The 18,416-nt window shown below is 47.9% G+C and overlaps 2 protein-coding genes across 2 annotated transcripts; one reads left to right on the top strand and one right to left on the bottom strand.

Moving 5' to 3' along the window:
- The first annotated feature begins 6,847 nt into the window (after window positions 1-6,847).
- LOC119923503 (olfactory receptor 1468-like) lies at window positions 6,848-11,580 on the top strand. Its single transcript, XM_038742877.1, has 4 exons — window positions 6,848-7,791; window positions 9,156-9,213; window positions 10,931-11,049; window positions 11,526-11,580. The coding sequence occupies exons 1-4, from the start codon at window positions 6,848-6,850 to the stop codon at window positions 11,578-11,580; spliced, it is 1,176 nt and encodes a 391-aa protein (XP_038598805.1).
- A 3,133-nt stretch (window positions 11,581-14,713) lies between these two features.
- LOC119923502 (olfactory receptor 1361-like) lies at window positions 14,714-15,643 on the bottom strand. The gene has a single exon (XM_038742876.1). It carries the CDS (start codon window positions 15,641-15,643, stop codon window positions 14,714-14,716), a length of 930 nt encoding a protein of 309 aa, XP_038598804.1.
- Between the last annotated feature and the right edge of the window lie 2,773 nt (window positions 15,644-18,416).

Genomic DNA, 18,416 nt, shown 5'->3' with positions numbered 1-18,416 from the left:
ATGGGTTCTAATCCTGGCTCTGCCACTTGTCAGCTGCGTGACTTTGGGTAACTGACAACTTCTCTGTGCCTCAGTTCCCTCATCTGTAAAATGGGGATTAAGACTGTGAGCTCCACGTGGGACAACCTGCTCACCTTTTATCCCCCCAGTGCTTAGAACAGTGCTTTGCACATAGTAAATGCTGAACAAATACCATCATCACTATTGTTATTATTAACAAATACCATAATTATTATTAAAGAATTGGACAGTTTGGTAAGGAAGTGTTCTGATCTCTGGTGGCAGAGAGCAGAGGTCCCCAGCTTTCTCAGCCTCGACACCAAGACTGCTTTGCTTTTATCCCCAAACTGGGGTGGGGGACTCCCAAGGCTGGAGGCAGGCTGGAAATCCTTTCCCCACACAATGCACCCCATAGATGGACTGTCAGTGCCCTCAGCCCCACTCCCCACGTCTTGCCCAGATACGAGGGAGCCCCAGGAGAAGTGGGATAATTAACAACGTTTAAAATAGAAGCTGTGGGGGTTGGGTCCCTGGAGTCCCCAGCCTTGTAAATAGTTGTGGGGAGCCATGAAGCCAGGGACAGCACAAACATTTCAGCCAGCCCATTCCTATCTGCCAGGATCTAGAGGCTTCACTGGACCCTAGGGGTGGGAGCAAAGGCTTAGAAGTGAAAAACCAGCTGCTTCCTCTCCAGCCTGGTAAGTGTTTTTGGGACTCTGCCAGGGAGCTCTGTCCTGCCAGTTTGGGGCAGGGAGTCTAGAGCTGGTCCAGATCACCAACACCTTCAGCTCTGCCTCCACCTCCCTTGCAGCTGCTCTTTCCCAAGCTCTCATTGCTGCAACTGCTTTGTCCCAGACCCTACCCCACAGCTCTTTTTTTCCCAACCCTGATCCCACAGCTGCTCCATCTCAGACCTCATCCACAGCTGCTCTGTTCCAGCCCTTCCCAAAAAGCTGTTCTATCCCAGCTCTCACACCACAGCTGTCCTGTCAGTCAGACAGTTGTATTTATTGAGTACTTTCTGTGTGCAAAACACTGTGTTAAGCCCTTGGGAGAGAATAACAATAAACAGACACATTGCCTGCCCACACTGAGGTTACAGTCTAGAGGGGGAAATAGACATTAATATAAATAAATAAATGACAGATATATGCATAAGTGTTGTGGGGCTGAGAGGGGAGATGAATAAAGGGAGCAAGTCAAAGCAACACAGAAATGAGTGGAAGAAAAGGAAAAGAGGGCTTAGTCAGGGATGGCCTCTTGAAGGAGGTGTGCCTTCATAGAAGGCTTCCCAATCAATTAATCAGTGGTATTTATTGAGCATTTACTGTGTGCAGAGCACTGTACTAAGCGCTTGGGAGAGCACAAACAGACACATTCCCTATGCACAAAGAACTTACAGTCTATTTGGGGAGACAGACATTAATACATACATACATATATATATATATATATATATATATATATATATATATATATACATATATATTACAGATATGGACATAAGTGCTTTGGGGCCGCCACCTAACAGCTGCTCTCTCCATGCCCTTACTCCACAACTGCTCTGCTCCAGCTCCTCCCTCTCAGCTGCTCGGTCTCAGCTCCCACCCCACAGTTACCTTAATCTTGTTCAGGTCATTCAGACCCTTATCCCCTTCTCCAGCTAGAGCTGAAGAGGACAGAGCTGCAAGTCTGAGCGCCTCCCCACCCTTAGCCTGGTCCTGGACTATGTTAGCAGACAGACGGCCCCCGACCAGAAACCAAAACCATCCACCAGTAGCTGCTCCCATGCGTGGACTCTGAGGTGGAAAATGGGGTCAACGCACTGGAAAGCCTGAGCCTTTTCTGGACACTAAGCTTAGACTCCCTGCCTCCTCTCCCCCAATAATAAAACACTCCTTGGATGAATCTAGAAGCCAATTTCATTCTTTGTCCTATGCAGATGGAGAAACGGAAAGATCCAAAATAAAAAGTCAGGAAGACAATCTGAGGCAGACAGGCCGGGATTCAGGATCAGTCAGTTACAGGCAGACAGGCCAGTGAACTGTAAGTCAGTCAGTCACAGGAAGGTAGCGCTCAATCACTGTTGGACTCTGCCATAGTTTAGTCCTGAGTGAACATTTCTTGATACCCATCTTGACTGCCCACTTCAGAGGTGCCTCAGGCTCAGTCTTGCTTCACAGGCCCACTGGGCAGAGAAGAAGAAGGGATGGGTCAGTCCCATTGAAACAGCTTCCAGCTCTTAGCCAAGCAACCAGCCACTGAGGTTGTGGAGGGTGCAGGAAGGCCATTTGCCCTCACATTTCTGTCCCTCACAGGAATCTGGGGAATGGCGAGGGCTCTCCCAGATCCTTTGGAGTGTGAGGTGTGGGGCAGTGATGGTGGTGGTTGGAGAAAGGGGTTGTCTTCCCCACCTGAGTCCAATTCCTACTGAAGGATTAAGGAGGGCAAATCGTAGCTGTTTTCAACTGCCTGATTCTATTCTGGCCCTGGGCCCTGGCCTAAGGACACTACTCTTCCTTCTTGAAATCAAACCCTTCCCCAACCCCAAAAGAAAATGACAGTTTTTTTCATGGTATTTGTTAAGCGCTTACTATGTGCCAGGCACTGTTCTAAATATTGGGGTAGATACCAGCTAGTGAAGTTGTACTATATCCATGTCACACATGGGGCTCACAGCGTTATTCACCATTTTACAGATGAGGTTCCTGAGGCATAGATAAGTAAAGTGACGTGCCCAGGGTCACAAAGCAGACAAATGACAGAACCATAATTAGAATCCAGGTCTTATGGACTCTCAGCTCCATGTTCTATCCACTAAGCTACAGCCTTCTCTCTTCTCCCTTCTCCATTTCACAGTATCTGGGGGTCGTTGTTCCTCTGGGTAGCTTCCCTTGCTGGCACACATCTCTGCTGCATTGCCACCTTCTGAACCCAGAGGAGGACTCCCTCCCCGAGCCTCCAGACATGGGCTGGGCTGCTCTGCCTTGGAGGCAAATATAGAGGCAGTAGTAACGTGGATCAGTGGAAAGAGGTCATGGCTTTGGAGTCAGAGGTCATGGGTTCAAATCCTGGCTCTGCTAATTGTCAGCTGTGTGACTTTGGGAAAGTCACTTAACTTCTCTGTGCCTCAGTTACCTCATCGGCAAAATGGGAATTAAAATTGTGAGCCCCCTGTGGGGCAACCTGATAACCTTGTAACTTCTCCAGCGCTTAGAACAGTGCTTTGCACATAGTAAGTGCTTAATAAATGACATTATTATTATTACTATTATCACAGTGATGGTATTTACTGAGTGCCTTCTGGTTGTGGATTACAGTACTAAGCACTTGAGAAAGTTCCAGTGAAGCATGAGATATGTTCTCTGCCCTCAAGGAGATTTCAGCCTAGAGGGAGAAACAGACATAAACATATTTACAAATAGAGCAATTATAGAATAAATAATCATAGGTTCAATTAATTGAGCCTTTATTCAGGAGGGCCAAGGAGGGACATAAATAAATACATAAGTGCTAGAGAAAACTGTTTAGCTGATACTCCTCCTGGTGTTGGGAGTTGATTGGGGAAAGTTTGTTGGATGAAGTGGGATTTTAGGACGGCTTTGAAGGTAGGGAGAGCTGAGGTGAGGTGGATCGTTTGTTGGGGGTGGGAGTCCCATGGCAGGGAAGCAGCCTGAGCAAGAGGTTGGAGTGGGGGAGATAAGAGAAGGGAACAATTGGAATGTGAACCTGGGCAGAGTAAAGAGTGACGGCTGGGGATTAGTGGGTAGAAAGACCTGAAATTTAAGAGTGGGGCAAGCCAGAGGAGAAATGTAAAGCTGATGATAAAAAGGACTGTTTGATGCAGAGGGAGAGGACAACCACTGGAGAAGTTTGGGGAGTAGAGAGAAGCATGTTGAGAGATGTTTCAGGAAGATGATCTGGCCAGCAGGTCCATGTGGATCGAAGAATGTGAAAGACTGGAGATGGGGAGACTAGTGAGGAGATTGAATGATAGTTTAATCATGACATGATGAGTTCTAAAACCCAAATGGTGACAGTATGGATGGGGAAGACCATGGATCTGGACCATTTTTCTGAAGAAAAGTCAGGAGAGTTTAGAAGTAGATTGGGTAGAAGAGCAGAATGGCAATGAAGAGTCCAGGATGACACCAAGTTGCAGGCTTCAGGTACAGAGAGGATAGTGATATCTTTTTCATGGTTCTTGTTAAGTGCTCACTATGTGCCAGGTACGGTACTAAACACTGAGGTATGTCTATAAGATAATAAGGTTGGACACAATCTCTGCCCCACATGGAGCTCACTATCTAAATTGGAGGGAGGGTGATTTAATCTCCATTTTGTAGATGAAATAACTGAGTCACAAAGAAGTTAAAAGACTTACCCAAGGTAAGTTAATTGTTACTTCATTGTTAAATGACTTACTCAAGGTAAGTTGAATTACTTACCCAGCAGACAAGTGAAGGACTTGGGATTAAGACCCAGATCCTCTGCCTTTCAGGCGCATGTTCTTTCCACTAGGTCATGCTTCTTTCCTGTATTTAGTAGAGAAGGGAAAATTGGGAGGAAAGGAGGGCTTCAGAGGAAACGTGGGAAAGTTCTGTTTGGGGCATATTGAGTTAGAAGTGTTATGCTTGCCATGTGGAGATGTCTTGGAGGCAAGAGGAGATGAAAAATTAAGTAGCTGGGGAGAAGTCAGGGCTGGAAATAGATTTGGGAAACATTAATTGAGAGGGGGTACCTGAAGCTGTACAAGTGAAGACAAGAAGTAGGCTCAGGACAGAGCCTTGAGGGACAATCACCAAGAGGAGATGAGAGGTATAAGGGGAGGTTGAAAAGGAAACTCAGATGCAGCGGTAGGAGAGTCCAGAGTAGGCAAAACAGAGATTAGAAATAATTCAAAGGAGACTTGAAGTTGGCCAAGATGTTCAATTTTCTGTAGGGCAGTGGGAAAAGGGGACAATGAAGGGTAAACCCAGGGACTTCAACAACTTCTCTTTCTGATCTTCAGGGAAGTCTTCCTGAACTAGATGGGATCTGAAAGGCCAAGGACTGGGTGGGCTGGATGAGGAAGGAATCTTGGGCTTAATGACATGAATCCTGGACCACAGGAGGCTCAAAGTCTAAGAGGTGGGAAGACAGACACACAGGGAAAGATTATAAGGGTCGAATTCATAAAGCAACAGCGATTCAACAACAGAACGAACAACAAGAGAAGAGGTTCCATCGCTACAGGGGGAACACTCCTTGGGCCCCATTCGATTCCAGGCAGAACAAATCCTGATGGAAACAGTCAGAACCTTCCTAATGTCCTAACAGTCATCAGAGGAGGTCCTACCCCCTCCAAATCCCACGTTACAGGAAAGTCAGGCCCCTGTCTATTCCCAATTCATTCATTCATCCATTCAATCATATTTACTGAATGCTTACTGTGTGCAGAGCACTGTACTAAGCGCTTGGGAGAATGCAATTCAACAATAAGCAGACACATTCCATGCCCACAATGAGTTTAAAGTCTAGAGTCAATACAAATAAATAAATGAGAGCTATGTACATAACTCCTGTGGGGCTGGGAGGAAGAAAGAGTGAAGGAAGCATGCCAGGGTGATGCAGAAGGGAGTGGGAGAAGAGGAAAGGGGGAGATTATTCTGGGAAGGCCTCTTGGAGGAGATGTGCCTTCAGTAAGTCTTTGAATCAGAGAAGAGAAATTTGCTGTTGGATTTGAGGAAGGAGCACATTCCAGGCCAGAGATCAGACATAGGCTAGGGGTGGGTGGTGAGATAGGCAAGACTGAGGCATAGTGAGAAGGCTAGCATTAGAGGAGTGAAGTGTGCTAGATAGGTTGTAAAAGGAGAGTAGTAAGGTGAGGTTGGAGGGAGCAAGGTGGTGGAGTGCTTTAAAGCCAATAGTGAAGAGTTTTTTGATGTGGTGGGGGGTAGGGAACTACCGGAGTTTTTTGAGGAGTGGGGTGACATGTCCTGAATGTTTTTGCAGAAAAGTTAACTGGGCAGCAGAATGAAGTAAGACCTGGAGTGGGAAGAGACAGAATGCTGGGAGGTTAGCAAGGAGGCTGATGCAGTAATTCAGGTGGGATAGAATGAGTGATTATATTAACATGGTGGCAGTTTGTATGTAGAGGAAGAGGTGGATATTAGCTATGCTGTATAAGTGGGACTGACAGGATTTAGTGATGGATTGAATATGTGGGTTGAATGAGAGAAAGCAGTCACGAATAGTGCCAAAGTTATGGGTTTGCAAGACAGGGAGGGTCGACATAGGAGATTCAAAGCCCCTCTCCCCCGCCCCCGCCCCCCCAACACACACAATCAAAGCATTCCCAACATTTTAACTGTCATTACACAGGATGCTGCCTCCATTTGTGCACAGTCTTACAGTTGGTACAGGGAATTCCATTCATCCATTCCCCACTTAATTACATTCTCCAGTTTCCAATCTCCAGGTTCTAACAATTTTCATAAGGGATTGTGCCCTTCCATTCTCAGTAATCTAACAGTGGTTACAGAGAATGCCATTTCCCAATCTGTACAGTCCTACATTCACTAAGGTATTTACTAATCCTGGTCCCCGGGCTTCTCCATGGTGGTGGTGAGTGGGATGGAAGGAAGGCCCCATCCCATCTGTGGGCAGCCTGACCCAGATCCCTGTCTCCAGTGGCAGGGGCGCCTAGCATTCCCTGATTCCTTGGCTCTCCCTTCTGCACTCAACTCAATCTGCTGCTTCTAGTTTCTCCCCCACACCTGACCCCAGGCTCAGGGGCATCCCCGCTTCCACTATTGTCCTCAATCATGATGACTGCATTTCCCTCCCACTGCTGGTCCAACAGAGCATGGAGATGGAGAACCAGAGCCACATCACTGAGTTCATCCTGCTGGGGCTACCCACCCCGCCAGGGCAACAGGAGCTGTACTACATGCTGTTCCTGGCTCTGTACCTGGTCACCATAACGGGGAACCTGCTCATTGTCCTAGCCACCGGCACCGACTCACACCTCCACTCCCCCATGTACTTCTTTCTTGCCAACCTATCCTGTGCTGACGTCTGCTTCTCCTCCACCACCGTCCCCAAGATGCTGGCCAACATGCAGACACACAACCCAGTCATCTCCTACACTGGATGCCTGAGCCAGATTTACTTTTTCCTGTTATTTGGAGACCTGGACAATTTCATCTTGGCTGTAATGGCATATGACCGCTATGTTGCCATCTGCCAGCCCCTGAGTTATGTTACAACCATGAACCCCAGGCGTTCTGCACTGATGGTGGTCACCTGCTGGGTCCTCACTGCTGTCCATGCACTGGTCCACACCCTCCTGATGGCTCGGTTGTCCTTCTGCACAGAGAGGGTGGTTCCCCACTTCTTCTGTGACCTATCCACTCTGCTGCATCTCTCCTGCTCTGACACCTCTGCCAATAAACTGGTCATCATCACTTTTGGGGGAGCGTTCCTGGTGGGACCATTCTTGGGCATCCTCGTCTCCTACACCCACATCTTCTACGCAGTCCTGAGGGTGCCATCTGTCCGGGGGCTGCGTCGAGCCATTTCTACCTGTGGCTCCCACCTGGCCGTGGTGTCACTTTTCTATGGGACCATCATCAGCCTTTACCTGTGCCCCTCCCCTAGCCGTTCAGTGGAGCAGGGCTCTGTGGTGGCTGTGCTGTACACGGTAGTAACCCCATTGCTCAACCCCTTCCTCTACAGCCTGCACAACCGTGAGCTGCTCCAGGCACTGTGCCGGCCCCTGCGCATGTTCTGCCGAGGGAAAACTCACTGGTAATTTTGCAGCCCGGGGACATTGCCCCTTGATAACTAACGTTCAAGCGGAAAGTTGGAAAGCTTGGCTGGACACTCAGGCCCGGGCTATGTGGTAGCTGCAGGGAAGAGGAGAAATTAGTTACTAGTTAGTTATCTATTTCTTGCAGAGGGGCAGGTTGTTCACCCACTGATTTGGACAGGAAATCTAATGAAGAAGTCAGGTACACAGCCATTGTGCTTGTATGGTGGGAACAAGAGCAAACACACAGATGTAAATCGAAATAGCAATAGTGAAGAATGAATGAATGGATAATGCATAAGTAGAAGAAACAAAGCTGTTTCTCAAAGAAGACACCATTAATGGTGAAATTCACCCTTGGATGTTCATGGGACTGCAAAGTCCACTATGGGTTCTAATCCCAGCTCCACCACTTGTCTGCTGTGTGACCTTAAGCAAGTCACTTTATTTCTCTGTGCCTCAGTTACCTTATCTGTAAAATGGGAATTAAGACTGTGAGTCCTATATGGGAAATGGACTGTCCCACATGGACCTGATCATCTTGTATCTACCCCAGAGTTTAGTACAGTGTCTGGCACATAGCAGTTAACAAGTATAAAAAATGAAACCCACAGTCCTACAACAATGTGCACGAATACACACACACACACACACACACACACACACACACACACACACAATCAGATCCTATGGCTGAGGGGGCACAAACAGGGGAGGTGGGAATTAGCTGGGAAATCCCCCTGCAGGAAGTGGGATTTCAGGGATTTCTGGTGGGAACACAGGTGGTTTGGTGGGTTTCCCAGGAGCCAGGGGAAGTTTCAGGCAGGGTAAAAAGGTGTGAGCCAGGAGGATGGAGTCAGGAAAGTTGGAACAAGGGACATAAGCCCCTTTTGCAAGGGCTCAGTCCAATACCCAAAATAATCGCAGAAATAATAATTGTTCAATTGAGACTTCTAGTAGCTTTATCTGCTAGGAGTACAGTTGCAACTCTGCTCTACCTCAGAGCCTACTCAAACTGGTCCTTAGCTATCCCAGGCCCCTTCTTGTGGTCCAGGCAGGGGCCCCTTAGCATAACCTCTTAGGAAATGAGAGCTCTGCTTCCTATGTTCTGCTCTCCTGGATTATGCACCCCTTCTTCTGGCCTCTAGGCTATGCAGAGGCCTTCCAAAGATAAGGCCTGGCTCATGGCAGGAGGAAGACTAGCCTGGTGCGTGTCCAAAGATGTGTCCTGGCATGTGATTCGCAGGCAGGGCATGCACAAGATTTCTGTTATTACCCCTGGGGATAGGGCTCTTGTGGCTATTCTTCCTGAAGGTCACCAAAAGCTCATGACTACATTTACTCCTGTTTACTCTGTGTTCAGTACTGGTGGTCTTCAAGTAAAAGGGGCTGTGAACTGCATGGTTTGCTCTGCCCTGCAAGTATCATTTTAGTGCCCCTTTCTGGGCTCTTGGCTGTTTCCCTTCCTGCTACGAAAACCGTCCACACCTGCCATGGGAACATAATGGGTGTTGGAGGTGGACTAGACTCCGTTGGGAGCTGAGGGAGCCCTGGCCCAGAAGAGTTGAAGATTGTGACCCGGAGGTTCACCCAGCCATAACTGCTTCTTTGAGTGCCAAGGTGGGTGAGGGTCTCCTGAGCTGCTGGACCTACATTGCTCAACAGTCCCTTGGGAAACTGTATCTTCCTAGTAGCACTACCGGATGTGAACCTGGATTACTTCTGTTTTGGCCAGGAAGAACCTCCAGCCCAATTCAGCCCTCAGACACTGTTCTGTTGCACCAAGGGAGGGATGGGTGGGCCTTTATGGGACTCCAAACTCACTCAATAAGGTCATACTGAGGTGAAACATCACAGCAATAGGAACAAACTTCAAAGTGGTTTGTTCCTCACTGGGTGGAAATTGGGATCACTTCACCCATCGAACCAGGGTTAAACTCTCCAACAACTCTTTCTTCATTAGCCCTCAAACCCAAGTCACACCACCCCATCAGCCATCTATAGTTCATTCATATTTATTTATTTATACTCTCCCTTATCACTTGTGAACACAGCAAGATTGGGGATTGTAGCAATAAAGGATATTCTTGAACCAACGATGGGGCTCAGGTTTTGGGCTTTTTTTTGACCCCCACATCTGATGACCACATTTGTAGATATTTTTATGTTTGTCTCTCCAGTTAGAATAAGAACTACTTTGAAACGTGCTTATTGTTTCTCTTGTACTTTCCCAAGTGCTAAGTATAGGGCATCACACCCAGTGTGAGGTCAATAAACAACTACTAACTAATAACTACTATTGCTATTACTCTCTAAACATCTTCTGTCCCAAGGGGTCAGCACAAGGTTGGCAATGCTCATGCTAGGGGACTGACACAGGGATTGGCTTCACTTTTGGCACAGGGGATCCACTGGTGGCTGAGTAGCTATAGAAGAGTCAGAAAGAGACCCACGTTGTGTATCTCGGGGAACAGGAGAGTCACAACTAGTTGAGAGCCATGGATGGAGAGACCTTGAGTTTGGTTGAGAGGTAGTAGACGTGGCAGATGGGGACAGGCACAGACACAGGACAATAGTATGGGGGAGGCGGTGGAGAATGCAAAGTTCTTGACACTCAATGTTTCCACTTCCTCTTCACCAACCTTCGTCTTCATTCATTCCAAGGATTTGGGACCACTTAGCTCTCCAAGGCCTCTCCTAGGCCTAAACGTCTCTACTCTATTATATTCTAACCCTCCTTGACGTTTTGACAGCCTCTGATCCAGTGAACCACCTGCTATGGGAAGCCTATTTTTGGTGGCCAAGAGCTCCCACAGCCGTCTCTTCCATAGCCCCAAATCCCCATGAGCCCCATGGTTGGTTCAAGAATATCCTTTATTGCTACAATCTCCAATCTTACTTAGAGAGCCCAGTGAAGGGAGTCACCCAACCGGTTAACTCAACGGTAAGCTGTTTTGATGCTTCGTCCCCCTGCCCTTTTATTTTGGGCAGACTTCGAAGGGAACCTCTCAACATAACCTACAGCAAGCAAAAAAATTTGATACAGGGTGAACGCTTTTTTTATGTACTCCTAGCCCTTGGCTCCATGGAAGGGTGGTGTGTCATGGTTTTCTGATAGGTTTCCCCTTCTTCCCAAAGAAACAGGACATGAAGAGTCAGGCAGTTTCAAAGGTAGTTGAGTTTCTCCGCTTCATTGATCCTTGTCTCTTTGTGGTCTGTATCTTTTCACAGAAGCTGGCCGTTCACCTATATTGCAAGTCTGACATTTCTTCTTGCACACAGCCATTACAATTTGTCTGCACCCTCGGTTCTGCATCTGACCTTCTGCCATACATCTTATCTTTCATGGAAGTAGCTTGGCTCAGTAGAAAGAGCACAGGCTTTGGAGTCAGAGGTCAGGAGTTCAAAGCCAGGAGGCTTTGCCAATTGTTAGCTGTGTGAGTTTGGGCAAGTCACTTAACTTCTCTGTGCCTCAGGTACCTCATCTATAAAATGGGGATTAAGACTTGAGCCCCCCGTGGGACACCCTGATCACCTTGCAACCCCCGCTCCCCGAGCTTAGAACAGTGCTTTGCACATAGTAAGTGGTTATTAAATGTTATTATTATTATTATTATTATTATTATTATTATTATTATTATTATTATTATTATCTGTGTTCCCTGATTTTCATCTTATGTCTGTTTTTCAATTTGGCCTTCTACCTTACATTCTATAGTCCTATTTGGGCCAGGCAGGATCCAGCAACTATGGTCACCCATCTTATTCACGAGATCATGTTTCCCTAAGTAACACCACACTCTCCACCTCGAAACTCTTTCAGGTCGTGCTTTTGTGGACATGGTACTAACCTAGTTCTCCTCCTACTTTTCTTACCCCTCCTCAGTTTAATTTGTTGGTTGGTTTTCTGCCCCACAATCTTTAACTGTTTTAGGTTCTCTGCTCTTCTTGCTCAAAACTTACCCTCTCAGGGAGCTCATTCACTCACAAGGCTTCAGGTACCACCTCTATGAGGATAATTCCCAAATCTACCTTATAAGAGAGCACTCCATCACCTTGCCCCCTCCTACCTAACCTCGTTTCTCTCCTTCTACAAACCTGCCCACAGACTTCGCTCTTCTGCTGCTAACCTTCTCACTGTGCCTCGATCTCACCTGTCTCACTGCCGACTCCTGACCCATGTCCTACCTCTGACCTGGATCACCTTCCCTCCTCAAATCTGCCAGACAATTACTCTCCCCACATTCAAAGCCTTACTAAAGGCACATCTCTTCCAAGAGGCCTTCCTAGACTAAGCCCCACTTTTCCTCATCTCCCACTCCCTTCTGTATCACCCTGACTTGCTCCCTTTACTCTTTCCCCATCTCTCTGCCCCACAGAACTTGTGTACATAGCTGTAATTTTGTTTATTTATATTGATGTCTGTTCATTTGCACTGATGTATGTTTCCCTGCCTCTAGACTATGAGCTCATTTTGGGCAGGGATTGTCACTCTTTATTTCTGCATTATATTTCCCAAGCACTTAGTACAGTGGTCTGCACACAGTAAGCATGTAATAAATATGATTGAAAGAATGAATGAATGAACCATGGATCAATTATTGTATTAGTCTCCTCACTGGTCCCCCAGCCACCAGCCCCTCTCCACTCCAATCTATTCTGTACACTGCTGCTTAGATCCTCCTCTTTAGATTTTGATTTCTATGGGACATAGGGAATGTGTCTGATCTGTTCAACTTGTATCTTCCCCAGGACTTAGAATAGTGCTTGAAACAGCATGGGCTATGAAAAGTGGCAAGGCCTAGTGGATAGAGCACAAGCCCGGGAGTCAGAAGGTCTATAGGTTCCAATACCAGCTCCACCACTTATCTGTTGGTTGACCTCGGGCATGTTACTTTACTTCTCTGTACCTCACTACCTCATCTGTAAAATGGGTATTAAGACTGTGAACCCCATATGGGACAGAGTCTGTGGATTCCCCTCCAGTGCTTAATACAGTGCCTGGCACATAGTAAGCACTTAACAAATATTGCAAATACCTCATATTAAGTGTTTAACAAAAGCCATCACTATTATCTTCTTGACATTTCCTCCAGGGCTCACTTCTTCACTTCTTGAAACCCTCCTCTGTCTGCCCATGACCCTCCACATCAAGCAAAAATTATTCACAACTGTGTTCAAGGCTATGTGCCATCTCACCCCATTCATCTATTTATTCTCTTCTTCTGTCACTCCCTAATCCACTCTATTCGTTCCTCTTAAATTTACCTTCTAATTCTACTTCACTCTCTATTCTCCCTGTTCTATCCTATTGTTCACGCTGTTCCCTTGACTGGAAACTCTCCCTGAATCCTACAGACCACAGCTCTCCAACATTCAAAGCATCCTGAAATGCTTTGTCTTCCAAAATGTTATCCCCAATGAATTTCCAGAGTCCTAAGACATTTAAACTTATCAACCATCAGTAGTACCTATGTAACTATTTATACCTAGCCTCAGCTCTTGTGTATATACACTGATTCAACTGTACATTCAGTGACCAATTTTGGTTACTGTTTGTAAATCATTGTGTGCCTGCCTCCACAAATAGAGTGTAAGCTCCTTGTGGGCAAGGAGCATGCCACTTGCTTGGTTTGTACTTTCCAAGAGCCTAGTACAGTGCACTGTACTCAAAGGGCATTCTATAAATGCTAATACTACTACTACTACATAGGGACAGGGGACCATACGACACGTTGGAGGACAGATAAAATGCCAAGGGATAGGGACAGATGTTGAGGGTTGGGGCAGACACCAGAAGATGAGAGCGGATGCTAGAAAATTGGGGTCAATGCTGGGAGACTGGGATGGAAGTTGAGGGATGGGGAAGAATGCTTGGAGATTGGTTGGAATACTGAGGAATAGGGACGAGTGCAGGAAGAGAGGGATGAATGTTGGAGAACCAGTGGGATGGATCCTGAGGTAGGGGGATGGATGCAGGGGGAGGGAGATAGATGTCGAAGGATGAGGACAGATGCCTTGAGATTGGGATGGATGTTGAGGGGTGGGGACAGATGCTGGGATATTGGGATGGATGCTGAGGATTGGGATAGATGGTGAGAGATCAGGATGGATGTTGAGGGATAGGGACAGATGCAGGGGGATAGGGATGGATGCTGAGGTATGAGGATGGATGCAGGGAAAGTGGGATGGATGCTGAGGTATGGGGCTGGATGCAGGGGATGGGGGTGGATGCTGAGGGATGGGACAGATTTTGGACAATAGATGCAGGAGAATGAAGTCGGTGCCTAGGATGGAGCATAATGGAGAGGGCGATAGATATCCATACCATGGCATACCGTCCTGGTCTGGGAGACATTATCCTCAGTAGCTGAGGAACAGGTAGTCAGAATAAGAGTTGGTTTCAATAATAATTGATAATTATGGTATTTATTAAGCGGCTACTATGTGCTAAGCACTGTTCTAAGCGCTGGGGTAGATACAAGGTAATCAGGTTATCCCAAGTGATGTTCGCCGTCTTAATCACCATTTTACAGATGAGGTAACTGAGGCCCAGACAAGTTAAGTTACTTGCCGAAAGTCACACAGCTGATAAGTGGTGGAGCCGGGATTAGAACCCATGTCCTCTGACTCCCAAGTCCATGCTTGTTCCACTAAGCCACGCTGCTTACTGAGCAGAAGGTGTTCAGCAGCATCTTGGGGACAAGATCTGTGTCAACGGTCTTTACTTAACGCTTATTACATGTGAAGCATTGTGCTAGGTGCTGGGGTAAATACTGGGTAAACACTAGGTTAATGAAATAGCGAGAGTCCCAGCTCTGGCTGGGGGTGAAGGATTGGTTTGGAGGCACAGGGCCCAGGTCACCATGTCCGGGGGCATAGGGCTGGGGTCTCAGGAACCTGGAGACCCAGATTAGGGATTTAGGGTCTGAGGGCACAAGGCCAGGAGCGCAAGGCCTGGTGTAGGTCTCTGTTACGCAGGCTATAGATAAAGGGGTTCAGGAGCGGGGTGATGGTTGTGTAAATGACTGTGGCCATGGTGACCCGCTCAGAGGAGAAGCTGGATGACGGCTGGAAGTAGACCCAAATGACGGAGCCATAGAAGAGCCCGACTGCAGCCAGGTGGGAGCTGCAGGTAGAGAAGGCCTTGTGCTTCCCATGGGCCGAGGGCACCCGCAGAACAGCGGGGATAATGTGGGCGTAGGAGACCAGGACCATCAGAAGGGCACTGTTGACTATGGCGGCCCCTTCTGTGTACACTACAAGAAAGTTGATGTAGGGATCGGAGCAGGAGATCTTCAGCAGGGGAAAGACGTCACAGAAGTAGAGAGGAATTTCACGGGAGGAACAGAAGGTCATTTGGGTCATAAGGAGGGTGTGCAGCAGGGAGTGGAGGTGAGAGACCAGCCAGCAGGCAACCACCAGCAGGACACAACACTGAGGGCTCATGACCACTGAGTAACGCAGCGGATTGCAGATGGCCAAGTAGCGATCATAGGCCATCGCAGCCAGGAGGAAGTTCTCGGTGGCCCCAAAGGCAATGAAGAAATACATCTGGGCCAGGCAGCCACTGTACAAAACATCCTGGTGTCCAATGAAGAGCGTTCCCAGCAGGCTGGGCACAGTGGTAGAAGAGAAGCCAATGTCCACCAGAGACAGGTTGGCAAGGAAGAAATACATGGGGGAGTGGAGGCGGAAGTCTGTCCGGATGGCCAGGACAATGAGCAGGTTCCCCGCTACGGTGACCAGGTACAGACCCAGGAAGAGCACAAAGAGGACCCGCTGTTGCCCAGCATTAGCGATGCTTTGGAGTGTGAATGTAGAGCCACTGGTCTGGTTTCTTGTCCCCATGGGGAAATGATAGAGCTGGAGAGCAAGGAGTACGAGAAGCAGATCTGGAAAGGCATGGTCACATTCATTAATTCATTCAGTCGTTTTTATTGAGGGCTTACTGTGTGCAGAGCACCGCACTAAGCGCTTGGGAAGTACAACTTGGCAACATATAGTGATGGTCCCTACCCAACAACGGGCTCACAGTCTAGAAGAGGGAGACAGACAACAAAACAAAACATGTGGACAGGTGTTAAGTCGTCAGAACAAATAGAATTAAAGCTAGATGCTCATCATTGACAAAATAAATAGAATAGTAAATATATGCAAGTAAAATAAATAGAGTAACAAATCTGTACAAACATATATACAGGTGCTGTGGGAAGGGGAAGGAGATAGGGCGGGGGGAATGGGGAGGAGGAGAAGAAAAAGGGCGCTCAGTCTGGGAAGGCCTCTTGGAGGAGGTGAGCTTTCAGTAGGGCTTTGAAGGGAGGAAGAGAGCTAGCTTGGTGGATGTGCGGAGGGAGGACATTCCAGGCCAGGGGGAGTACGTGGGCCAGGGGTCCACGGCGGGACAGGGAAGAAGGAGGTACAGTGATTAGGTTAGCGGCAGAGGAGCAGAGGGTGCAGGCTGGGCTGTAGAAGGAGAGAAGGGAGGTGAGGTAGGAGGGGACAAGGTGATTGAGACCCTTGAAGCCGAGAGTTACGAGTTTTTGCTTGATTTGTAGGTTGACAGGTAGCCACTTTATATCAGGCAGTCCACCATTCTCTCCATTTTCAAAACCTTCCTAAAATCACATCTTCTCCAAAAGGTCTTCCCTAACCAAGCCCTCATTTCTCCTATCTGCCCTCCCTTCTGGGTGACACAGTAGGCACTTTCCTTCTCACCCTAGTCCCACAGCACTTATGTACATATGCTTATATTTTACTATTTCCCCTATCTGTAATTTATTATAATGTTTGTCTCCTTCTATAGATGAAAAGTTCATTGTGGGCAGGGAACATGTCCACCAACTCTGTTGTAGTCTCCCAAGTCATCAGTACACTGCTCTGTATGGAGTAACTGTTCAATAAATAACATTGAAAGATTGACTGATTGTTTACTGATTGGGAGTTGATGGAGCCTTCAGTGAGGATTTGGGTTTCCTGGAGGGGAACCAGGGATTTGGAGGCCTCATGTCTCATCCCCGGCTCCTTCTGCTCCCCATAACCCTCCTAATCAGATTTTCCCCAGCAGCCAGTAGAGCAAGGCAGCACTTGGGCACAGGCATCCCGCCTTCAAACCAGGACCTGGGGCCAAGGGGATGGGCAACTGCAAATGTTCTGCCCATTCATGGGGCAGCAATTCTTCCCTCCCAGCTGCCCCTGGCGCCCCTTGAAGGGTGGCTGGTCTAAGTGGTTCCAGACATTGGGCAGTGCCATCTGTCCTCAGCCCCGAGGCATTTCCAGCCCAACCATGTCCACCAGAGATGAGGACTGAGCTCCCAGAATAACCACATGACATGGACAACAGCGAATTTGGCCCCCACCTCAGCCCATCTTCTATCACATTCTCTGTTCCACTCCGCAGTGACGATTTCCTCAGTCGTCCCAAAGCTCCCCAATATCTCCCATTTTCCCCAATTTACCCAGGTCTCCATAGTCCCATAGTTTCCCAGGTGCTCCTAATCTTCAGTCTTCCCATATCTCCCATCTCTCCTCAGATCCCTCCAAGGCTTCCCAATCTCCTCACTCACCCAAGCTGGGGTAAGCTAGATGCTTCCAGAATGAGTACTTTGATACTCGTTCCTTTGATACTTCCCTCCTCCCCTCCTTAACTTCCATCTTCAACTGCTCACTCCTTACTGGTTCCTTCCCCTCTGCCTACAACATGCCCATGTCTCCCGCATCCTAAAAAAACCCTCTCTTGACCCCACCTATCCTTCTAGTTATTGTCCTATCTCACTCCTCCCCTTCCTTTCCAAACTGCTGGAACGAGGCATCCACACTCGCTGCCTCGAATTCCTCAATGCCAACTCTCTCCTTGACCCCCTTCAATCTGGCTTCCATATACTACAGTCCACCGAAACTGCCCTCTCAAAGTTCATCAATGACCTACTTCTTGCCAAAGCCTGCGGCTCCTACTCTATCCTAATCCCCCTCGACCTCTCAGCTGCCTTCGACACTGTGGATAACCCCCTTCTCCTCAACATTGGCTTCACAGATTCCGTCCTCTCCTGGTTCTCCTCTTATCTCTGGCCTTTCATTCTCCATCTCCTTTGCGGGCTCCTCCTCCCGTTCCCATCACCTTACTGTACGGGTTGCTCAAGGGTCAGTTCTTGGTCCCCTTCTATTCTCTATCTACACTCACTCCCTTGGGGAACTCATTCACTCCCACGGCTTCAAATATCATCTCTATGCTCATGACACCCAAATCTACATCACTGCCCCTGCTCTCCCTCCCTCCCTCCCTCCAGGCTTGTATCTCCTCCTGACTTCAGGACGTCTCCATCGGGATGTCTGCCCCACCATCTAAAACTCAATATGTCCAAGACTGAACTCCTTATCTTCCTTCCTAAACCCTGCCCTCTTCCTGACTTTCCCGTCACTGTAGATGCCACTACCATCCTTCCCATCTCACAAGCCTGCAACCTTGGTGTCATCCTCGACTCTGCTCTCTCGTTCACCCCACATAACCAATCCATCACCAAAACCTGCCGGTCTCACCTTCAAAACATCGCCAAGATCCGCCGTTTCCTCTCCATCCGAACTGCTACCTTGCTGATTCAATCTCTCATCCTATCCCGACTGGATT

This window comes from Tachyglossus aculeatus, unplaced genomic scaffold (genome assembly GCF_015852505.1).
Source record: "Tachyglossus aculeatus isolate mTacAcu1 unplaced genomic scaffold, mTacAcu1.pri scaffold_1_arrow_ctg1, whole genome shotgun sequence".
NCBI lineage: Eukaryota > Metazoa > Chordata > Mammalia > Monotremata > Tachyglossidae > Tachyglossus > Tachyglossus aculeatus.
This window is presented reverse-complemented; position numbering and strand designations above follow the sequence as displayed.